We start from the raw sequence: 23,156 nt of genomic DNA on the forward strand, positions 1-23,156 counted from the left end.
TTAATTTCTATTTCCCTTACATGCATTGATATTTTGGAAAGATTTTTAAGTTGACAAGGCGCTTTATAGTAGTTTTAGCAACTGGCACATGTAAAAAGTTTGGGTTAGGCATTGTACATTTACTGAAATAGAATACAAATTTAGTGTTGTCCATAATGTTGATTGTGTGTTATATGTAATGCACCATGTTCGAATTGTAAACAAAACAGTTTACTTTTATCTGTCCAAAGGATTTCAGTAATTGGCATGATTGCTCAGAATTTTTTGTTTGTTTTGCAGATACTTTATTGGTGTATATATGTATGTATATAACTAAGCCATGTCAATGGTTGTTGCCCCACGAACACAACGAAGAGATAAGTCCGCAAATGGACAGAAGCAGCCACAAGTAAGGATACATTGTTTCTTGTACTTGAAACTAGGGAACTTAAACCGGTTCAATTTTGTCCAAGGGGGTGAATGTAACTATGTTTCAGTTGCGGGTGAGCAATTTTACTTCTAAGGGGATGATTCAAAACGACCTATCGCATAACAATTTTACAGAAACTGGGGGATACACAATACGACTTAGCTGTCTATAACATGCAGTCAGCTTTTTTGGTACTGCAAACAAACGCCAGGGCTGGATCAGAAACAAGAACTTTTACACAAAATAACAATATCATAAGGGGTGATTTTGACCTAGACATGGCACTGAAAAGGGCGATATTGCAATCAAGGTTAAAAACTACTGCTCTAAACTATGTTTAAATGACTCTGGTATATTGCATACGCAGATTTTTCTTGCAAATACAAAGTTTTGGCAAATCATGAGCATGAATATACAACAGTAGTTACTAAATTTTTGATTCCAATTTTTAAATTTAATTTCTGTCACCTTGGAATTCACTTGATTAACCACTGGGCCAAAAAGATTTAGTATACAGTATAACATGATTTACATCTAACTAACTTTTATACCTTTTAAGAAAAACAAAGTTGACAATTGGTGCAGTGCAGGGATCGGCAACCTTTTAGGCAACGCATGCCGAATTACTTGTTATTTCCATGTGTTAATGACCTCGAGTGCCAATGTTTTCCCAAGTAATAGTGGTTCGTGCCAGCAGATATTAATAATGAAGAGAAGTCAGAGCGTTTTGTGAACGGAAAGCTGAGTTTTAAGACAGTGGCATAATAAAAACTTTAAACAAGCAGTGTAACAGGTTAAATGGTTACTTCAATAGAAACACACGAATCGGTTGGCGTGCCATGCAAAACCATGCCAAGGTTGGCACGCGTGCCAGGGTTGTCGACCCTTGGTGTAGTGGTTGTGAAATTTTAGTCAACTACCATTTTAATGATATTATTTTCAGGCCACAGCTGAGCAAATGCGGCTCGCTCAAATAATCGATGGCAATGGCAAAGAAGAAGATAGACAGTATCAGCTGGTTGAAAAGGTAAACATAGACTATAGAAACGATCAACACAGTTAAAAAAATATGCAAAAACACCCCATTGTATGATATAGATGTGTGACATTTGGTGTTGTTTTTCAAGCTCTATAGAGTTTTTCATGGCGCGTTATCACATTTCAGTTTTTATCAATTTCCCTTTTTCGTCATAGGTAATGGAAGTAACAGGAACCACAGAAGACAATGCAAGAACAGCTCTTTATGATGCAAACAATGACACAGGCCGAGCAATTGAGTTAATTTTAGAAAATGGATCTTTCGAACAGGTATAATATGCAACATTCAGGTGCTACTTTCGTTTTTTAGTCCAAAATGAAATGGGTGTTTAAGTGATTTTTTGTTAAATGTTACTTGCACTTTTGCTACAGGTAATATATAACTCTGTATGGTCCAAATTTTTGGTTTTTAAATTTTAAATTTGATAGTTTGATTTTTTTCCTACAGAGAGTCATTTTTGTTACTGTTAAATTGATGCCTTTGATTTTTCCAAGCAGAACAGTGAATGGGAAACTGCCGGCAGAAAGAAAAGCAAAGGTCCACAGAACCCCCCGTCCAAGGCTTATGACACATTCGATGAGGACATAAAGGACACAGCTCCATCGAGTGGTGGCCGTTATGATCGCACAGAGTCCCGTGGAAGGGGTAGAGGACGAAACACAAACAGACGCAGAGGTTTGTTTCCAATTTTAATATCATGTAATATGTATTGTGGTTTGTGACAAAAATGCCTATAAAGTACATGCACAATAACTGATTGCCTTAGTTAATGGCTTTCACTTTTTAACAGCTGATCAAGACAAGTCTACTGAAGATGATGGTAGAGGCAATTCAGAAAACCGGGACAAAAACCGCGGTGCTCGTCGAGGGCGTGGCAGAGGTGGTTCCTACGCCAGTCGAGGCCGTCAGCCTGGGCGCGGACCAAGAAGATTTGTGTAAGTATGCTTCTCAGACAGGCAAAGTGGAGCCTACACCTTTTAATTTTAAGTCTCCAGTGTCATAATTATTTTGTATTCATACAAATTGTGTTTGTGTTTTATAATGTCTGTTGCTTGGTTGTTTCTATTTTTGGTGGAGATATAATAGTAACATATGTACATATGCAGCTAAGTGATAGATATGTGGGTAAAGTTTCAAAGTGTAACTTTTTGTTAGAGTTTAAAGTTTTGAAGTGCTCCGTTGGGTTACAACAGGCATTCAAAACATGACATGTATAGCATTTTCATTTTTTTACAACAGTTCTTACATTTGGCAGACGCTATAACAGAGAAAGGTCAGAGAACGCAGAATCAGGAGCTGGTGAAGGGGCATTGAATAACTTTGATGAAGAATTTGGAACATTCACCAATAAAAGTGCTGAAAATGCTGCAGCTACAAATGAAGCATGGGGTGCAGACAATGAAGAATGGGACCTAAAGGTTGGTAAAGACTTTACATGTATATACAAGGGATAGACTGATTATCGGCGCCGATATTCCAAATTTTACTACATATTGATGTTAATAAATAAATGTCACATTGTAACTATGTTATTTTTGCTTGACACAGTGGTGTTTGCTTGAAAAGCACCCAGTCACTAACCGGTATCAAGGCAAATCAATGTCAAAAGCTTCTAAGATCTTATTTTTTTACCATCGAAAAAATGTAAATTTAGCCCTGTATAAAACTGGAAATAAAATATCGGTTATTGGCGTAATTATCCACTGATGTGACATCGGCCACAGAAAACCCATACCAATATATTTGTAGTTATGTCATAAGTAAAAAAAACTAAATATTCTGAGTAGGAATAATGTGACAACAAACTGTACATACATATATATATATACATATAGATAGCGTTGCGCATATATACTGCACATACTGTTGCATTCCAAGTAATTTGCTTTCATTGTTTCAGGTTGGAACCTGGTCAAATGACGACTCAAAAAAACAGACAGAAAAGAAAAGTGATTCATATTCAGAACCTTGGGGCACAGATAGCTGGGCCGATGATGTAAGTTCTTAATCTCTGTTTTTAAGTTTTGCAAACATGTGTATTTTTATCACCAATTAAAGAAACAAGTAAATCTGTGTCTGAACTAGGTATAAGCAGACAATGGGGTTGGTAATATTGGGCTGGTAAAGTTAGCTTTGATGTTCTGACATGGCTTTCATCAGTTCCATTTCCATGGTTATATTTGTACATCTGTATAGCGAAGCACAACCTTTAAACTGTAATTTTCGTTACTTTGTGGTACAGTGGTTCTCAACCTTTTTTCTTTCGTGGCCCACTTTGATTGCAAAAAAATTCTGTGGCCCAGTAAATTTTTGAGATAGAAAGAAATCAACTATAAAATAGGTTCAGAACAAAAAACAAAACAAAAACATTCCTTCTCAATTCCTCCCCAAGCCATTATTCTTGTAAAATTAAGTGTAGTGACACAAATGAAAGTAAATTCTTAAAAAAAACTTTATATTTGGTTGGTCTGTGGCCCAATCAAAATGCTTCCATGGCCCACCAGTGGGCCATGGCCCACTGGTTGAGAACCACTGTTGTAGTACAATCACCAAACATTTACAGTTTAAACAATTAAAAAATTAAAAAGGTGCAAATTTTTCAGCCACCTTTTCTATCAATAATAATCAGTGTCTGCCTTAAAAAAACATACTAGTCTATCGCTGGAAAATATAGGTTCACAGTTTTATGTATTTTCCTCAAAATGCTTTCATTTTGTTTTATTTGCTGTATTGTGTAAATGCATGAAGTTGAACGCTATGCATGCTTTTTGTTTAGCTCACTGAAACGAAAGTATTTCAGTCTCAAAATGCTCAGATTGCGCCGCCAACCAGTATTGCTGGGGCCCTGCACTCTGCTCACATCGCTGTGCAGAATCACAACCCCACGCAAGGCACTGCTCCTCCACAAATGGGCGAAAGAATCGATATTGGTGCCTTGTTCAAGAAAAACTCAGGTATTTTTGTAATATTCAATTTTTTGAGTACTTTACTCCAAATTCTTTAAAATGTGTAGAAAAAAAGTTTTTATGTGGCAGGTAATGATTTCTTTGGTAATCTTTGGTCCTGATGTTTAAAACTTTTGTGGCATGTAGTCATTGTATACAGGAACATTTTAATCACCCTAATATGTTTTATAGGTCCAACTAATGATTCCACACCTGGCTATGGTCAGTCATTAGGCAGCAATGGACTTCAAGGTCAATCGGGTTTGAATTACAGTTCAAATGATGCTAATTCAACACCTTCAGTTATTCACCAACTGCAAGGACAGGTATGTATCTGCCTCATTATAAACCTTTCCAATTAACAAATGGTTTTCTAGGTGTTGAAAGGCAAAAAAACAATGGCACTGTTGTTTTTTAATGTAGGTGCAAAGTAAAAAAAATCGCATTTTGAACTAAAGTTTTCTTGTTCCGTTGGTGCCATTTTTAACTGTATAAGCTTGTTAATGGTTCCATTTTCGTAAACATGTTAGTTTTACCCATTTTTTGCCTAATGCTGGTTTGTTCAAAGCGTTGGACAAGAATGAGTGCTTCAAACTTGATTAAATTTTTCGCACATTATGTTAGTTTTTTAACCAAAGTTGATTCCCCCCAAAATAACCTAATGAAGGCGTCTTCAATCGATTTCAGAAATGATGGTTGTCAAGCAATAAAAAACTGCTGGAACAGTACCAATTGTTGATTTTGAACTACTGTTTAAAATTATTTCAGTGTTGATTTTAAAATAAAAAACAGATTCTTCTGTAGCGAAGTAGAAATCAGCACTGTTCTTTTGAACTTTAATTTTCCTTTGTCAATCCAAAATTTGAACCAAGACTTGTTTTGTTTTCAGTCTAGCTCATTGTTCAGTGACAATAAACCTGTCAATGATCTGGAAACCTCTTCTCGCCTTTTTACATCCTATGAGAATCAAACACAGAACTCGTCAGTGGGTGCAGGCTCCATTGGTCCCTACACATCTACAAGAAGTTCAGATACGTAAGTGTGATGTAATTTTTGTTTCGGAACAGTTTTTAGTATCTAGGCTGTCTTTGCTTTAAAATAACCATGCTGTGTTTTTTGGGTAGACATTTTGAACCTTACATGGGGTCTCTATGTTGCACAACAATTATTATTATCACGAGTGATAGTATTAAGACATAACAAACATAACCATTAGGGATGCGCCGAGCCGAGCAGTTGCACAAACTGACCCGAGCATTAAATTTGCATATTCATGCCCTGCTAACATAGGTAACTAGTGTTTGAAAGGGTGTCTATGAACAAAAACAAATGATTTTTCAAATGTATTAAATTGTGGAAAAACGTGTACTTCTGAGGCTTGTACAGCTTAATACACCGCTTGTGACGTAAGTGGCCTTGTAGAGCTAAAACGTAGAAAGTGGATTTTTTTGTGATGTCATAATGTACCGAGCGTGCTCGGCTGAGCACTGAGCATTAACATGAGATGCTCGGTGCTCAACCAAACAGAACATTTGCAGTTTTGGCTCACCCCTAATAACCATTACATCTTTTATTGTAGGATGCATCCTTTTTTTCAGCTACTAAATTCTAAGCTGTTATACCAAAAAATGGCTCAACTTGTGTGAATTATAAGGTGTGATTTGTAATATGAATTGTTTAACAAGTAATTTTTTTTATAGATCCTATTCCCAGTTTAATGGGAAACTCGGCGTGGACAGCAGCGATCGCAACAGTTCATCTTTACTTGGTTCATTTGGTGAACAGTTTAAGTCACAGGAAAAGCCTGTGCAATCAGGAATGTTAGGACAAATTTCAGATTTATCCAAGTCAGCGTTCACCCCGCTTAAACCGGTATGCAGCGCATTACTCATTTTTCATGTCTTTTTTAATGGCACCAAATATAAGTCTTAGAAACAAGGGATTTGTGCTAGATCCAATTAACTGAGATATAATATATACTGTTTTTTTATTGTTAGGAAAAAGTTTTGTTTTAAGTTTGACTTAAAACATATAAAAATTTTCGAAGCTGTCCACATATGCAAACTTTCAAAACTGACAGTTGAAATTTAGAATCATAATTATGGGCCAGTGGTGTTATTATGTCCGCTGATTAAAGGCATAAAGCTGGTTATTAATACATCCAAGACTGGACACAGCCCTGACCTTAATTACTACTGTAAAAAAGTAAACACTTCAATCTGCATGAGATTTAACTATTAAGTAAGACAGGCATATTGGACATTGCAGAATGTACATGTTGTTGTAATTCCTGTCAAAACTTTGGAATTGAAATGTGTTTGTTTGTGTCGTAGCAGGCAGCCACAGCAAGTCGTTCCTTTTACCATGCACCTGTCGCAGTTATTGTCCTGTTGAGAAATTTTAATTAACTAGGCTAGAGTAACCAGAAATTTTGTTTCAAAATTATTTTTCAGCCTACTTTAAATGCTAGCAAATTATGCTAACTTGTGAAATGCAGGTGTTTAAACTGATCATACTTTCCATCACATAGCATGGTCATTGATAATCCAACCAATGTTTTTATGAATAAAATAACTGATAATTTGGAAAGTAACAGAATCGTAAATAAATATACATTGATTATATCTAATTCACCTAGATGGCATTTTCCCTCATTCTAATAGGGTCTTTGTAACTATTTTTGTCAAATTTGAGCACTTTTGTTTGATTACATGAAACTGTTCTTTTTACTCATCACATTATTTTGCTTTGACCTATCAACTTCAACAAACTAAGTTCAATATATTTTCATTAGAATCCTTCACAAGGTGTAACTTCAGCAGTTGTTGGTTCCGAGTACTCGAGTTTTACACAAACCCAGCAGCAACGAGAGGCCACTGAGGCTGTTAAAGCTTCGGTAAGTAATTGCCTGTAAACTGTGTACCTAAATATGCATACCACCCACCAATAATTGTGTAACAATTGTCTTACAGTGTAATGAAGACGTAATGTTGGACAAACTATAATGTGAACTTGCTATTTTAGTGGTACAACTATTTTAACTTGGTCTTAAATTTTATCAGCTTGGGCTATCACCAGTCAACAATGACCAACTGGACACAGACAACATGCATTCTGGACTGCCTGGTCTTAGTCACACGACGTCGATGAGTCAAAACACTCTCTCGTTTGGTGCACCTCTGCCCATGAGACAGTCCAAGGAGCCGCGGAGAAAACAACCCCCTGTCAATACCAAGGTTTGAACACATTTGGAACTAACTTTTTCAGTGAATTTTTAGATATAAATTTTCAATATATAAGCTATTGCTGCCAGGCATAATATCAAGTTTATAGGGCTCTTCTGGCAAGTGTAATTTTTTTTTAGTGTTCTCAATTTGTTTCAAAAAATAAAAATAAAAAAAATATTTTTCATCCAACTTGCACTTTTGTTTAAATTGCATATTTAACTGCTGGTATTTAATCCCAGTGACTCCTGAATATTTAAGGTGTAGCGCCTGACCAATGACAGTTTTGTTAGCAAAATTTATGACCATGTATATTTATAAGAATATTTTTTTTTCTTTGATGTGATGTTTGAGAGTGCTTTTGGTAACTAATAGATCAATATAGAGTTTTAGGAATATCACACACGCACACAGGATTTTGACACACACAAAACTATGAGATAAAAATCTGTCAAACTACAATACTGTACTGAAAAAAATGTCTGGATTAGATGAAGATTCTGCATCCGTAGTCAATTAGTTAAAGCCCTACCACTTTACAAATCATTTATACCTCAAGTTTTGTATGAATTATGCAAAGATTCAGATTAACCCTTTTAACCGAGGTTTACTACATGTGCATTTATTTAACTGTTGTTTTTTGCCAAGATCCCTGCTGCAGCAGTTGAGATGCCTGGTGTTGGTGGTGGAGGTTATCATGACCTTTCAACTTTTGACCTTCAGTTTGGCATTGATGACAACTGTGTGCCTACTGCTACAAACGAATTTGGCAGCGTTAATACAGTTCCAGGAAAGCCTGTTACACAGAACAGCTTGTTTTCTAAAGGGTAAATAGCTGAAGTATAAACTTTTTAACTTTTTTATTATCAGTTTACAACAGTTTTTCAATTTAGGTATTAAATAGGACCTAACCTCACATATGCAAACATGATTATAGGGCAAACTTTTTTGGTAAATGCTCTCTTTGTATTTTAGGGTCTTAGTCAAACCCCACTGTTCTTTTCCTATTATAACTCTAATAGTCTCTTTATAATGCAGTAAATATACATTATTTTCAATATGTTATTTTTGTTGTAGCGCTGTCACATCTCAAGGTTCGATAAGAAACCACATTCCATCTGGTTCAATTACCGACAACTCAATGTTTCCCAACCAGCTATCTTCCCAACAGGTGTGTTTCTACGCTATACATCAGGGGTCTCCAACTCAAAATTTGTCCAGAGCCAATTTTCATACTTCCTTAAAGCCGCGGGCCTCATGCGCTCCTAGATGTCAAAATACTTTTAAGACCTTACTACTGCACGCCACATCACTCTATTGACACTCTAGGTCAGCTCTTTCCAAACTAAAGTCCTTGGTCTTTAGTGGTTGATGGTCTATTTTCGATGACCTGTTGGAGTTGGAGACCCCTGCTAAACATTATTGCTTGTAGTTTTGAATTTGTTACTGAACTATTGTTCAATTTACAGACGGAGTCACGGCCTATCCAACGTTCCAGTTACCAAAGTTTGCAAAATGATTTCTCTCAAACTGGAAAACAGGTAAATTAAACAATAACCGTAAATGTTCTGTTTAGTCAAACACCAAGCATCTCTTGTTAATGCTCAGTGCTCAGCTTGGACCATCTTTATAATTTACTACATAAAGTGAAAAAAGTTACAAAAAAAACCTAAAAAAAATCTTGATTGAAGGAAAAATACAAATCAGTGACTACTGAACGCTTGTGTAGAATAATAACGTTTCATTTTTTATAATCACAGCTCGGTGCAACGGGAGACAGTCTGTCGCTTTCTTCACAGCAGGCGACCGATCCTACCTCATTACATGGTTCCCAGCGTTTCTCGGAAGGTACTTCTGTTTTTGTGTGTGTAATTTCCAACTTTTAATGATGTAAATAATGACCCAAATAGATGTAAAAAAATTGCGCACCTTTTTTATCGATCGTTTTTATGGGACGCTTGTTTTGCTTTTTATCAATCTTTTCCATGACTCAAGTGGTAATAAACGGGTATAACTGATGAGGCCCTTCATATCGAGGATGATGTCACAAGCATTTGATGAACTGTTTAAACAATAAAGCGTGTCTTTTTTTTACATCTATTTAGACCAGTATTTTCATCATTCAACTTATAAACAGATCCATATATATTGTTCTAACTTTTAGTTTTAAAGAATATATTCATTTGCTTTTGTGTTTGCCAAAACTGAAATTCTTCTATGTGTAGCCATTCAACAGAAAACCACCAAAATATACTCTAGAGCAGGGGCGGGCAACTTCTCCAGTCGGCGGGCCGGATATGGGAAAATGAAGTACTTGGCGGGCCGGATTCCTGAATCGATATATTAATCGCGTATTTATCCAGTGATTTAAAACGGATTTTTGACCACCTAAACTAAATACAATCAAGAACGCAATTACAATACAGTCCAAACAATCTAACTGATATAACATAAAATTATTCACCACAGCAAATTTAATGCATACACCACAGACTTAGGTACTGCTGAAACACTAACTAGGCTACACGTGTGGAAAGAAAGAAAACCGAGAATTCAGGACACCCACAAGGTTGGCAGTTATGTCGTAACAATGGACGTATGGTGCGATGGTTACAACGGCGGGAAAGTTTTTTGGTAGTGGGGAGCGTTACTGACCGTTACAACTACAATTTGACGCAGTAAGCAAGTAGTGGGGGATTGCGGAAGACTGTGGCCGTGGGCCACATTATCATGCAAGACCAGAAACTGTCTGCGGGCCGCTCAAAATCCCGTCGCGGGCCGGATCCGGCCCGCGGGCCGTATGTTGCCCACCCCTGCTCTAGAGCAATGTCAACCTTTTTTGAAATGGTACACCCATTTCATGTTTACTCAAAACTTAGTACACCCCGGTCAAAAATGTATTTACCCTTGTAATACACTGAGTTTGTTGTCCCAACAAGAAAAAGAATGAGCACAATGCAAACATTTTTTGTAGCAAATAACTCAGAGAAAACTGTAGGTTGTAATTCACTTTATACTGCAAAAAGACCATTTCCATTCTCAAGAGAAACATTGAATTATGATGTCACAGATAGAACATAGTAACTTATAATTGAGGTACGTGTTGTACCATGTAGTGTACACTCCAGTAAGCCTGGTTCAAAACGTCAACCTGTCTATTGTGATACCTGGTCATCGGTGTATTGTACATTTGAACCTGGTACACCCCAGTACACCCCATCAATGTTGTACACCCTTTAAAAATTATGGTACACCCTGGGGTGTACAATACACCCGGTTGAAAAGCACTGCTCTAGAGTTGTAGTGTGCAAAATAGTAAAATTGCCTTATTTTTTACAGCTGGCCCAAAGCAAAATGAGCCTCTTCGTGGCCCGCCTGGTCTAACGCATCCAAGCTCCCTCTCGTCATCAAGCAACTCAATTGGTAATTCCCATGGTTCCATAACAGGGTCAAATCAGCAAGGTGGCGAACTTTCGGCCTCTTATGGGTCTTCGAGGATGGTTCCAGGGCAACTTAATGCTATGTCTTCAGAGTCAACACACGACCCAACTGGGTAAGTGAAATTTTTTATGTCATTTAGTGGTCCTGTGCCCATTGATATATTTTTTCTGGATTGACAAAGCAACAATAGTCGGTGGTGTTTTAAAGCTGGGTTGTATGTTCCGAAGTCATTTTTCCTGGCTAATACTTAGAAGTACCAAAAACCTCTGTTAAACCTGATTCGGTTAATTCATATCTTCCCCTCATTCGGTCAATCCAAGCTCTATGTACAAATGATTTGTAACGTTGTAAGGCTTGAACTAACCGACATCAGTTAATCGTGATCTTTGCCTAATCGAGACATATATTATTGTCCAAACAGGCCTGGATTAACCACCGTTTACTGTAGGTATCTATGGCTCTTCATTGTTACCATGTTGGAACAGCATCTAAATGACGAGGGCATATTCCAGTCTTATATTTCACAGTTTCACACACATACATTCTTAGCATTGTACTCTAGTAAACTTAATTTGGCAATGTTGATTTTTCAGTATTACAAACTCGGCACATTCGTACTATACCTCCACATCGCTGGGTCAATCGCAACAACAACTTGGTTCCGACCATTCAAGCTCTGCAGGTAACGCAAAAACTGACAATCACTTCACTGAAACATATACCATTTAAACAACTGTCCGTTTAATAGCATTGTGCCTCTAAATTCAGACCATAGTCATTTGTTAAGAATTGCATCTGGTTATCGCATAATCCTGTTTATTGCATAAAACTGTTTGATACTGCAATTTACATGTTTGGCTTTTGTTAAATTATAGCTTTTTAAGATAAGTGTACTTTTGTTTATGCACTGTCACAAATTCTGCTGCTGACTGCTATATACAGCGTGGCGGATGTGTAAAGTGCGACATTAACGTAATGCCCACCGCTAGGTGGCATTGTGGTGTTTCAGGGCAGGTAATGCATGAGTAAGCTTTACCTGTAGTTTGTTACCACACATTGTACAAACTTTATTTTACATATAGACCCATATTTTTTTTGTATGACATTACCGATACAAATTAATTATCAGTAGTTAAGTAGGCCAGTAAACGATATTTTGTTTGCAGTAAAAAGGCCTAAATTTAAACCTTTTCAACGGCAAAAAACTTCAATGTTATGAAAAAATGTGAACGTTAGATGATTTGTATGACAAAGCAACAAAATAATGTAGCTTAAAAGTTATGTTTGCTATATGTATAAACAAAACATAAACGTGTCAAAATGGAACTAATAAAAGCCATTTTAGAGTATCAAAGCTTTAAACATTGATTTATCTTTATACTGATTAGTAACCAGGAAATGCTTAAGGCGAGACACAGTTGCATCAAGCAAAATTTCATGCCGTTAATCGGTCGTCCGATAACACAAAAGCTGATACCTGTAATCGGTAATATGCCAAAGATCGGTCTATCTATTCTTTATGTCTATCGTTGAACAGTCGTTAAATCACTTTTTTACCGCCAGGCCGGAGCATGAGGTCTCCTGTTCCTTCAACGAGTTTACAAGGAAGTTTACAAGGTTCACCGATGCCACATATGTCTGTAACCCCATCCAAAGATGATTTACCTGTAAGTCCCTGCACTAAGGACAACTTGCTACCTTTTTACACACTTATACCTATTAATGGCATCAACCCATTATGTGCTGTATAACAAATAAAAATGCAAATAACATTTTGCAATTAGTAAGGAATGGAAGCATCTGTGTTTTATAGTTTATTGCACAGTCAGTTAACGTCCTTCAAATAAGATTATGGTAAAAGCTGTTTATGTCAATCATTGTCTTTGCATTATGAGTGTTAAAGATTGGTTAGCCCTGTTTGCTTGAGACCTATCGTTTTCCAGTCTTATTTGTTTGTGCACTTTACATGATTTTGTTACTGATTTTCTTCCGTGGTGTATCAAAAATCAAATCAACAAAAATAATTGCTTTACAGTCTGGCGTTGCATCAACTGCGATTTCGTCCCTTGCAAGCGGTCTTGGCCAGACGCACATAACATCACATGCGAGCGGTCCATCTGAGACCTCACCCACTGCCCCTCTTAATATTCCTGGTGCCACAACAACCAATGCCCCAACCCTTGGTGGAACTGGTGCTTATGGTTCAATGGGAATGCATTTGCCTTACAGGTAAAAGTAGCTTCATAATATATAAGTGTGTAGATTGATGTGTCTCTATGTGAATTATTGATGCACTTAAGTTTCGGTCGGCCAAAACGTTTAAGCCTAATATGCTGCTTTGCCAGGTCGCCGAAAGGTCCGAACAAAATTACATTTGCCAGAAGAGCTCTGTAAACTTGATATAATGCCTGCCAGCAATAGCTCATATATGCTGTTTTGCTGTCTGTTTCGATTTTTTCCGAAACTGAACTTTTTAAAATGCGTACTTCTTGGGCCTGTACAGATTAATATGTTGCCGATGAGATATGGGACCATGTAAATAGCCAAACACCCAGCTATAACATGAGATGCTCGTTTTTCGTTTTGGTCCATCCCTAAAGGAGTGCATACAAAAATTTATACTAAGACAAACCTCTATCATCCTTAATTTGTTTCATTCCTTCACAGCGCATCACCACAGGCTTCTCAGGCATCAGCGATCCCCACGGTAACATCACCGGGAAAACACCTTCCCACAAGCGACCTTTACCCTTCTGGCCTCCCGTCGTCATTACATCACAATCACCAACAAAGTACCAGCACCACTGTTTCAACCATGATTGGGTCGGCACTCGGTAATGCGGCTCTATCATCAGTGGCAGGTAATAGTTTTACTGAAGTGGTTTCATGCAGAAATTTGCACATTAAGGCGGTGGTTCTCAAACTTTTCAGCGGTACATTAACAAACTAGTTTTTTTAGGGTGCGTTTTGCAGGCAGACAACACAAAAGTTGTCAAAGGAAATTTATGTTGCTTTTTTAGTGATTACTTTTCATGACAAATAAGAAATAAATGATGTTTTAAATGTTGCAATGCACGTCTGTGTTAGTAAAATTTTGTTACTTGCCTAAATGACAGTGTTCAAAAAACTTGGCAGAAATTTTTTTGATGTTTACCATTTAAATCTGCAAGGGATAAATATGACTATACCTAATAGATAATGATTACCAGTGTAAAAATTCTACCTAAAAACCCTGATAAAGGTGACTTGTTGGCATCAAAACACAATTGCAAGAAAAGCTTGATTGCGTTTTAATGTTAGCTAGCAACAGTATACTGGCAAATATTAAGTTGCTATGGTATGGGTGGCCTTGTGGCTGAATACAAATGTCCACATCATATCATCTGTGAACCTACTGTGTTTGTTTAAACCAATTATACATTTTTAGGCACTCCAAAGTCATCAACATCACTAAGCACGCCTTCAACCAAAACTGGTCCTCCAAACCTACCACTAGGGGTCCCACCGTTGCTGCCAAATCAATATGGAATCCCTATGGGTGCAGGATTAATGACGGCTTATGCAGTGAGTTTTCTTCATTCGCAATGTGTTTATGAGAAACAAATATGCCAGAAATTACCCTTGTTTTTTTAGAAATGTGTTTTTTTGTAACTGCATGCTGTAATTGCATCCTAAAAAAAGTTTGTTTGTCTGTTTTATAATAAAGTTTGTTTTTTAGCCGGAAGCTGCCTTGTATGCTGGTTACACTGACCCGTTGATGGCAGTGCCTTCAAGAGTCGTAAATCCAATGGTACGTTACTTGGTGACATTAAATTGTTGCCTAAATTTTAAACAAGTAATTAAATTAAAAGGCTTTTATTAACAAAGTTAATGGGTCATGAATTAATGAAAAATAACTTTTCTGTTCAGCCCAACTATTATGACGTCTCATCTTTTCACACTTCAAACAATCAGACTGCAAACCCAACAACAGTAAATAGAGAAACGACGGCCAGCAACGTTAACCAAGGGTGTGTGACTACATATTTGTTATACATACAGTCTCTTCAACTAAACATACTTGTCTACAATGAACCAAAATAGCTGCATGACAGTTTTTCACTGCTAAGGCTGTGATGATTTTGTTATCTTGTTAAGGGTCAAATACAACTAGATGCATCGAATATATTAATTAGTAATTTCAGGGGTGTACTTTCCTAGGGTTTAGGAAATTGCCATTCGGTCAGCGGTTTTCCACTTATGTTTTAAACCTCTGTTGTAGCACATGCTTTTAAACGGGTGTCTTTCGTGAATGCAACATATTTGGTGTTACTTTCTGACAACAATATTTAATCAAGATCTATGAATACTTTCAACCTGATCAGACTCGTAAAGCCCATGTTATCACAATCTTATTTTAGTTTCATTAAAAAACTATATTATATTGAATAACAGTTGAATGCCTGGGAGTATTTTTGCAATCTCCAAAAGATGGTGATCAGTATCATTTCTGTATAAAATTTTAATTCAAATTTGTGTTCCGACAAGCCATGTAATTTTTGTTACCATATTATTGCATAATAACTGACCCAGGGTAAACCATAAACTCTTTCCCAATCTAATGTAAAAAAAGCTGTTGTAGAGACATACATGATGATCAAAAATTAGTTTATTTTGCTCATAATTTATTAAGACCAACCCCTTAAAACCATCATCCATGAAAAAGTTAGAAGAGAAGAAAAATCTGAATATTTTTGCAGCAAATTTGGACACAGGGAGCAATCAAGCCCAACATCGGTAATTGGTATGATTGGAGGGTCAGTCGGTTCCGGTCTGGCCCAGCAAGTAGCAGGTCAACATGGTGCACAATTAAAAGGTATGTCACGTGTGAGAGCAGGGTTGCCAGATCCCAGTGATCAAATAAAGCCAAGATGAGAAAAAATAAAAGCCAAAAAAAGCCAAATAATTTTACTAACCACGAAATTACAATTTAATCACAAGTTACACATAAATTACATAAAAATTTCTTCTTCAAAAAGGTTGTCCTCTTCATTGTTGACAGACTCAGTAGAGAATTTCTTAGAATATAAAATGTCAGCTTTGAATCTACTCAACATTTTGGTTGAAGGAACAAATTCCTTACAGCACTTATTAGAAGTCAAGAGTTCTGCTCTAATTCTAATTGTTGCTTCCAATGGAGACAGCTGAAGTCTATTTCTTGCTTTAGTTTTTATGCAAGTTAATAGAGAGAACACCCTCTCCACTACGGCATTGCTTATAGGTGTTATAATGCAAGTAAGAGCAAATGTAGCAAGTTCTTTAAATTGTGGATGCTGCATTACTCCCTTCCAAAACTGCCTTGTGTCTTGGGGTATCCCATTTTCTTTAAATTGTTTTTGTTCTTTCCAATCAATAAAGGGCAATTTTCGGTACTGCTCTTCAATAATAGTCTGATATTCCCCAGCCGAAAAAAAAGCCAAACAAAATTTTGTAAGCCAAAACAGCCAAACAAAATTTTGTAAGCCAAACAGTAATAAAAAAAGCCAGTTTCGAAGAATCTGGCGTCAAAAAAGCCAATATGGCAACCCTGTGTGAGAGCACCACAAACAGAAAATTTTTGCCCAAATAGGCCCAAAAGTGCAGAAATGCTTTGCTTAGTTCAAGTGATGAGACAATGTAGACTTTCGCTCTCCTGAATTACCGTGATGCGAATACAGTCTTCTGATGAACTTATGCAAATCATACACTTGATAACTTACTTTAAACATCATTGGTTTTTATAAGGCCTGTCAATAGTGATGTGTATGTTTTTGTTGTTACCATAACGGGATATTAAAAAATTTTCAAACCTGTTTGAATGACAAACATTTGCGTGAAACTTTTTTCAACAAACTTGTTTAGTGACCAATCGGAAAAGAAGTGAATGGTTTATCAGATCTTGATATTTCTCACTTTTTCTCTCTCTTGTGGATCACAGTATAAAGTTTTTTTATATGCAACTAATAGCTGTTGGCATTTAAACCCTTTTACAGATAAATCAGGTTACTTGCTTATGTAAGAAATTTGCCGATCTTATTTATGCAACTATATGGAATATATATATTTATAAATTTTCTTAACAGTTTGGACTTAATGTTGCAGTTAAACGGATTATGCTACTAACCAGATTTTACTGTACAACTTTTTATGCTGTAAACTCAAGTTAATATTTTCTACCCAGCATCGCAGACAGGAACTCACCAAGCTCAACCTTTTGTAAATCTACCGACGGCCCCAGCTGCGTATCCTGGTTATGCAAATGTTTATTACAACGCCTTTCAGTACCCACCTATGTTTGCTGCTGCAGCAGCTACAGCGGTAAGTCCTTTTTCTGACTATCTTTTTGTAAAACATTTTTCACCTTGTGGACTCAAGGCACATAAAAGTATGCGATTTGGAATGTAAGTTTGGTAAAACATTTCTGTTGGTTTAGGTACCACAGAGTGGAAAGCACAATGTAAACGTGACAACAGCGTTTCAGCAACATGGCACAGGTTTTGGAAATGCTTATTCTACAGGTACTGTTATATTGAAACCCTATACAATTATCACTATGGTATTAGCAGTTTAGTTGTATCACAGATAAAAATATTTGCAGACAGAAACTTTATTCCAAATTGGTATTTCATGAAATGCCATTTTACCATAAAAATCTGCTGAAAGATCAATAATTGTAAGGGGTTGTTTAGGAAATGAAACTAAAATAGTTTAAGGTAGATTGTTATTCTTGTTTGTTAAGTTTAATTTTATTTTCCCTTCTGCACTTCATTCCGTTTGGCAGAATTTTGTTGAGAATAAATATTTAAAATAATGATGGTTTTACCAGTGATGATAACTTCTTAAAGTCTAGCAATCACCAGCCTGTAACTTTTAAAAGACATTTATACAGCTTCTTATACAGAATACAGCTTACAACAAATTTTGTTGAACCTTAACTGGAGATTTCAAAATTAGTTTTTAAGGATACCATTTTGACTCCAACAGCACTAATTTTTTCCCAAATAATTAGCCCTTCTAGCTTTAAAGGTCAGCAAATCTGTCCCAGGCTGTATGCGTAAACAGATATCGGCCGAATAAAATAACACCTGTATTTTTTTTCTTTATTTCCCCCTTATTTCAGTTGTTTCAGCATGTTTCTATGTTTTAGCCTCAATCAATGCTTCGACAGCCAGTAGTCTTCATGACTTACAAGGGCAAGGGTACAACAAGAATCACGTGGTAAGCTAAAAATAACTCTAGTCCTTTGCATTTAAAAAAAAAACGCTGCAGCTGTAATGTCACAATGTGCTTACCCTTAAATAATGTCGCCGAAGCCTTGTGTTTTAAAGCAGAAATGCTGTTTTGACTATAAACCAACCCTTGCATGCATATTAAAGCAAATATCAAATAAAATTAAGTCAGCGTTCGTGATAAAAGGCATGTCCTGTGCTTTTCAAGTTGACTACGCAGCTTCCTTGTAGCTGTAAATGTTCACTTGTTCTTGTAGTCGGCTTACGAAAAGCAACAAGCGGCATTTCACCACCATACCAACACACCTCCACCCGCCTTCAATCTCCAGGTTATTTAACACTAAATCGAACTGCTTTTCCTTTGCACCGAATCGATTGCAGTTTCATGATTAATTTGTTTTACCTCATTTTTTCCTTGAATCACAATGCACAGTTTTTTTTTCATGAAAATAATTGTTTCTGAATGGTTGCGGATAATTTCAAACAATGCGATTTTAAGTAAGCTACAGACAGTGCAAAGTGGCCTAGAAGGTCTTATCGGTACAGCTAGTGACTAGACATTCGCTAGCATAGCCACTTTTTCAGGAGCAATAGGCTAAAAAGCCTTACCTTTTCAAATTGAAATTTTACACAGCTGGTCATAAACCACAGTAAAACTGGCCCCACAATAGCCAAGCAACTGCTTGGAAACAGAAGTGGTGTCAAAACAGTGTGCACTGTCTGCAACTTACTTATTATGTAATGACTTCATACTCTTTCAATGATGTTTATTTTTTTATGTTGTTGCTGAATCACATGTGTTATTCACACATCATACACATCTTTGACACTGTTATGAATCAAATGTTTACTTTATTTGTAACAAAACCCAACCCATTTGTTCTTTGTCACAAAAACATCAATTTATACAAATGCTGAAGAAAAAGCTTACAACTGTTTCTAAAACCTTTCTTACTTTCACAGACACTAACTGCTGCCATGGCAGCCGCTAACAATGCTGGGGCCGGTGGTGGGGCTGCGGGGCCCGGAATGAGTCCGTACACCCAGTCTCCATTTATGACAATGTTACCAACTCACCCAAACTCTCAGATTCATCTTCATGTGCAGCAGCAACACGGCGATGTAGGGCATGGTGTTGGATCACAAAGAGGGCAGGTAAAAAAACTAAACCTTTTTGTAATAATGTAGCGTGAGTCTTTGTTTCCCACCTTTTCAGTGTCAGATTCAAATCTTTAAATTTGTAAGAAGTTACATTCAAGGCCCAATCATTTGTTATAGTGTTTTCTTTGCGTTGTGACGTGCTTGCGTTTAATTCTTTTTTTTTCGATTTGTTTATCGTGCACTGTACTAGTTGCATTCAGTGTTATTTACCCTGATGAAGATGACCTGTATAGGATGTCGAAACGTTGGAATAAAATTACATTTGCCAGAAGAGCTCTACAAACTTGAAGTTACATTCAAGCTCACAAGTTTTTAAAAAAACATCATTGTGACAAAAAACTCCTCAGAAAAATTACAGTGTACAAAGCAATTGAATCAAATACTTTTCTGTGTTATTTAAGTTTTAAACATTTGCCTGTTTTGACTATCATTGAATTACAACATGTATCTATTAATAATCCTTTTTTGTACACAGAATACAAACACTATTGGAAAATCAACTGCAAAGCCTGGATTTGGCAGTGCACCATACTGGGGCAACTAAACTCAACTGTCAACGTTAACTGTTTGTTTGTCTATTCCCTTCTTTTGCCCCAGCTATGTGCCACCTGTACCTTGTATTATACTGTTTCATCCATTCAGTTTAGTACCTTAATAATCTCGAAGCTTATGTGGCTGTCTTTTCAACAAGATGCCCTCATTTATTTTTTGTACAAAAAGCTCTTGTTGGCATGTGCTATTTGTAGTAAAACGACTGTGTTGTCACGTGTTTTGTATTGCTTCGCTTTTTCAAGGTCCAATGTCCTGTGTGGCCTAGCTCTCTTCCCATTTTAGGACTCGATCTTGCTCCCAAACATGTCACTGACAGTTATTACAAATTGCTCTTTTTTCCTTCCCCCCACCATACACAGCTTTGACATGTTGATTATGTTCATGGTGGCCCATGTATGTTCTCAAATGCATTCAATGTTTGGTGTTTGCAAAGTCATTTAGGACACCCTCTGTTAAGTCAGTAAAATACTTATCAATTCAAAGGCAAAGACTGCAGTAAATCGGTACTCTAAACATGTGAAAGAAACAGCCCAATTGTATAGATTTGCTGCACTCAGCTGTCAACACACTTGGTTATGGGTTTTGCATTCATGGCTAATCTATTTGTACAAACAGCACTCAAAACTGTAATAAATTTTGTTCTGTCTGAAAAATGTACACTAGCTTTCCACGCTGACTATTCTGGGCGAAATGTGTTAGATAACAGATGAAGGGTTTTTTACCCCCTTTGAATTAGCTTGGTTTTTCAAAGTTCCATGCAATCCAAACTTCTGTTTGTAATAGTCTACCGTTTGTATTTTGAGCTCCATCAGTTACATGAACATAAACCCAACCTGTAGATGCCTGTTTGGTGATTTGTATTAGCAAAAGGCAGAAGTCTGAAGTTAGCACCAGAGTAGACGAGTTAAAATCTAGTTCCAGTGTAAAAAACAAATGTCAACAGATGTTAAAAAACTGCACCACTAATAAAAATGTTTAAAACCTGGACCAAAAGTGTAAGTGCATGAGGCAACACAAAAAACAGTAAAGTACAATTATTGATTTTAAAAACCAGGAGAAATCAGTTAAGCTGCTGATGTGAGATGATCAAACAACTGGTGCCTTGGTTGCACTGAAAAAATTTCCTTGTTTTGTAAACAAACATCGCATGCCCAAATTGCAAGCTCTTCTGATTTAAGATGACTATAGGCAGCTTCTGTTAGTCCTACACAAGTGCGGTGGTACCACTGTCGACAGCTAGCCAGGCAACGAATTACATCATCAGTTGAGGCGATGTCATTGGAACAACTTTTACATTTCTGTGGAAGCACAGGGGGTATAGAATGTGGAACAACATTATGATCCATGCTTTCTTGACTAGCTGCCTTTTCAGCCTCTGCCTTCTTAGATTCGGCTGACGGCTTCTTTTCAGACTTTTTTCGCGACTTACTAGATGGCTCACTGCTTTTGGGTGATTTGCCTTCAGTTTTGCTTGAGCTAGTGGATGTTTTACGTCCAGATGTGCTTGGGGATGGTAACTGAGCAGGGGGTCGGGTCAGCGCTTTCATTTGCCCAGTATTTTGAAGCATGTGTCCATGGTTTCCACCAGACATCATACCTGGTCCCATGCTTTGATTATCCATCATCACACTATCTGGTCCAGGTGAACCCAATGGCCCCATCCCTGGCCGCACACTGTTCATATGCATTCTTGGCGAAGCCCTAAAAGGGGGCATACCTGGACCATAAGGGGGCCTGTTCATGTAGCCATTGTTTGGCATGTTGGGATTTGGTGTCATATTATGATGGTAACCTGGGTGTGTGCTCATTCCATTGTTGCTGTGCATTGGTACATTCCAGCCAGGTCCAACAGGTCCACCAGGTCCAGGATATCGCATTCCATGAAGTTCCGGCCGTCCTGGAAATCCAGGGTATGGGGACCCCATTCCTCCGCCGGGGGCTTGGAGTCGGACCATGGGCTGATTGGGGAAAAATCCAGGGCCCATTTTCATTGAGTTTTGTGGGGGATCGTCAAAAGGATTAGAAGCAACAAGATGAGTTGCGGAAGGGTTGGGAGGTGGAACTATATCTCCTGCTCCTGGGGAAGTTGTGCTAGTATCCTTTGATGTTGCAGAGGTTTTCCTGGCCTTTTTTGATTCTTGAGATTCCTTTTTCTTAGGCATGGTATTTAAGTGAACCAAATATACAGCATCCAATAGGTAAATATTATTAGAAAAACTATTTTTTTCTTATTTTTTACATGATTTAATTTGATGAAACTAATGGCAAGGTCTTTTCTATTTCCTGTGGGTATGGCAAATTTTAAATCATCGAAACATTTTGCACTTTTTATTTGTGTTTCTCGATCTTTCTATTTTTAGTTAAACGGGTAACCTTTCAATTTCAGAATAACGCTGTAAAGCTATATTATAGTGTCGAACTGAACTCTCAAAAAACACAAAAATATTGCAAGTCTATATTTGTGCTCGAAAGTGTTATGAATTTCACTTTTTTGACAAGAAACTTTCATTTCAAAGGAATTAGGCAGTATCTATGACAGACTGAAAACTACTAAACTCAGAATAACTCTGTATCTTAGATTGTTAATTGTCGAACTCTAAAAGACACAAAAATATTGCAAGTCTATAATTTGCTCCAAAGTGTAATAAAATTCACTTTTCTAAGCAGAAAACTTTGTTTCTAAAGAATTAAAGTCGTTTCTTACGGAATCTGAGATATGCTTTTTTCAAACCAGGACAAAATTGAAAAGCGGGGACTGTGACGTTTTTACGCATACTTAAAAGCTCGTATTTTTTCTAGCGCCTACCGAAAAGCGGATTTTGGCTTGTTTGTTTGTTACTTATGGTCAGTGGTTCTCCAACTTTTTTAAGCATACTGTGCATAAACAAACCAGAACTAACGTTTTTTCGCAATACACTTGGCAGGCTGACCACACAAAAATTGTGAAAAGAAAGTTAATTTGCAACTTTTTTGGTGAGTAAGATTTTTATGACTAAAAGGGAAAAAATAAGGGTAGATACTTTAACACCAAAAACTAGCGGCACTGGAGTCCGGTTCACTTTAGGTCAAATGAAAAATAGTTTATGATAGTTTATAAGTGCCGTTTAAGCAACTAGAATGCAACTGTTGTTGTAGACT

At 37.0% G+C, this 23,156-nt stretch overlaps 2 protein-coding genes across 5 annotated transcripts; one reads left to right on the top strand and one right to left on the bottom strand.

Annotated features, from left to right (window-relative positions):
* Positions 1–260: 260 nt before the first annotated feature.
* On the top strand, positions 261–20,858 carry LOC145212737 (uncharacterized). Of its 4 annotated transcripts, none has more exons than XM_080080971.1 (32): positions 261–388; positions 1,353–1,436; positions 1,604–1,717; positions 1,943–2,123; positions 2,239–2,383; positions 2,704–2,866; positions 3,349–3,444; positions 4,225–4,402; positions 4,586–4,719; positions 5,283–5,428; positions 6,094–6,265; positions 7,188–7,289; positions 7,456–7,629; positions 8,266–8,444; positions 8,695–8,788; positions 9,087–9,158; positions 9,378–9,465; positions 10,957–11,170; positions 11,652–11,740; positions 12,622–12,725; positions 13,094–13,287; positions 13,726–13,919; positions 14,486–14,622; positions 14,777–14,848; positions 14,968–15,068; positions 15,798–15,913; positions 17,258–17,394; positions 17,510–17,594; positions 18,224–18,294; positions 18,563–18,634; positions 19,269–19,460; positions 19,942–20,858. In XM_080080971.1, the coding sequence occupies exons 1-32, from the start codon at positions 320–322 to the stop codon at positions 20,008–20,010; spliced, it is 4,038 nt and encodes a 1,345-aa protein (XP_079937097.1). In that variant the 5' UTR covers positions 261–319; the 3' UTR covers positions 20,011–20,858. The 4 variants fall into 4 exon arrangements, with proteins under 4 accessions (XP_079937097.1, XP_079937099.1, XP_079937098.1 ...); XM_080080973.1 differs by having other exon boundaries at positions 4,264–4,402; XM_080080972.1 differs by having other exon boundaries at positions 1,946–2,123.
* LOC145212738 (pygopus homolog 1-like) lies at positions 20,859–22,525 on the bottom strand. The gene has a single exon (XM_080080975.1). The coding sequence runs from the start codon at positions 22,178–22,180 to the stop codon at positions 21,083–21,085; it is 1,098 nt and encodes a 365-aa protein (XP_079937101.1). The 5' UTR covers positions 22,181–22,525; the 3' UTR covers positions 20,859–21,082.
* Between the last annotated feature and the right edge of the window lie 631 nt (positions 22,526–23,156).

Source organism: Phallusia mammillata, chromosome 2 (genome assembly GCF_965637545.1).
Source record: "Phallusia mammillata chromosome 2, kaPhaMamm4.hap1.1, whole genome shotgun sequence".
NCBI lineage: Eukaryota > Metazoa > Chordata > Ascidiacea > Phlebobranchia > Ascidiidae > Phallusia > Phallusia mammillata.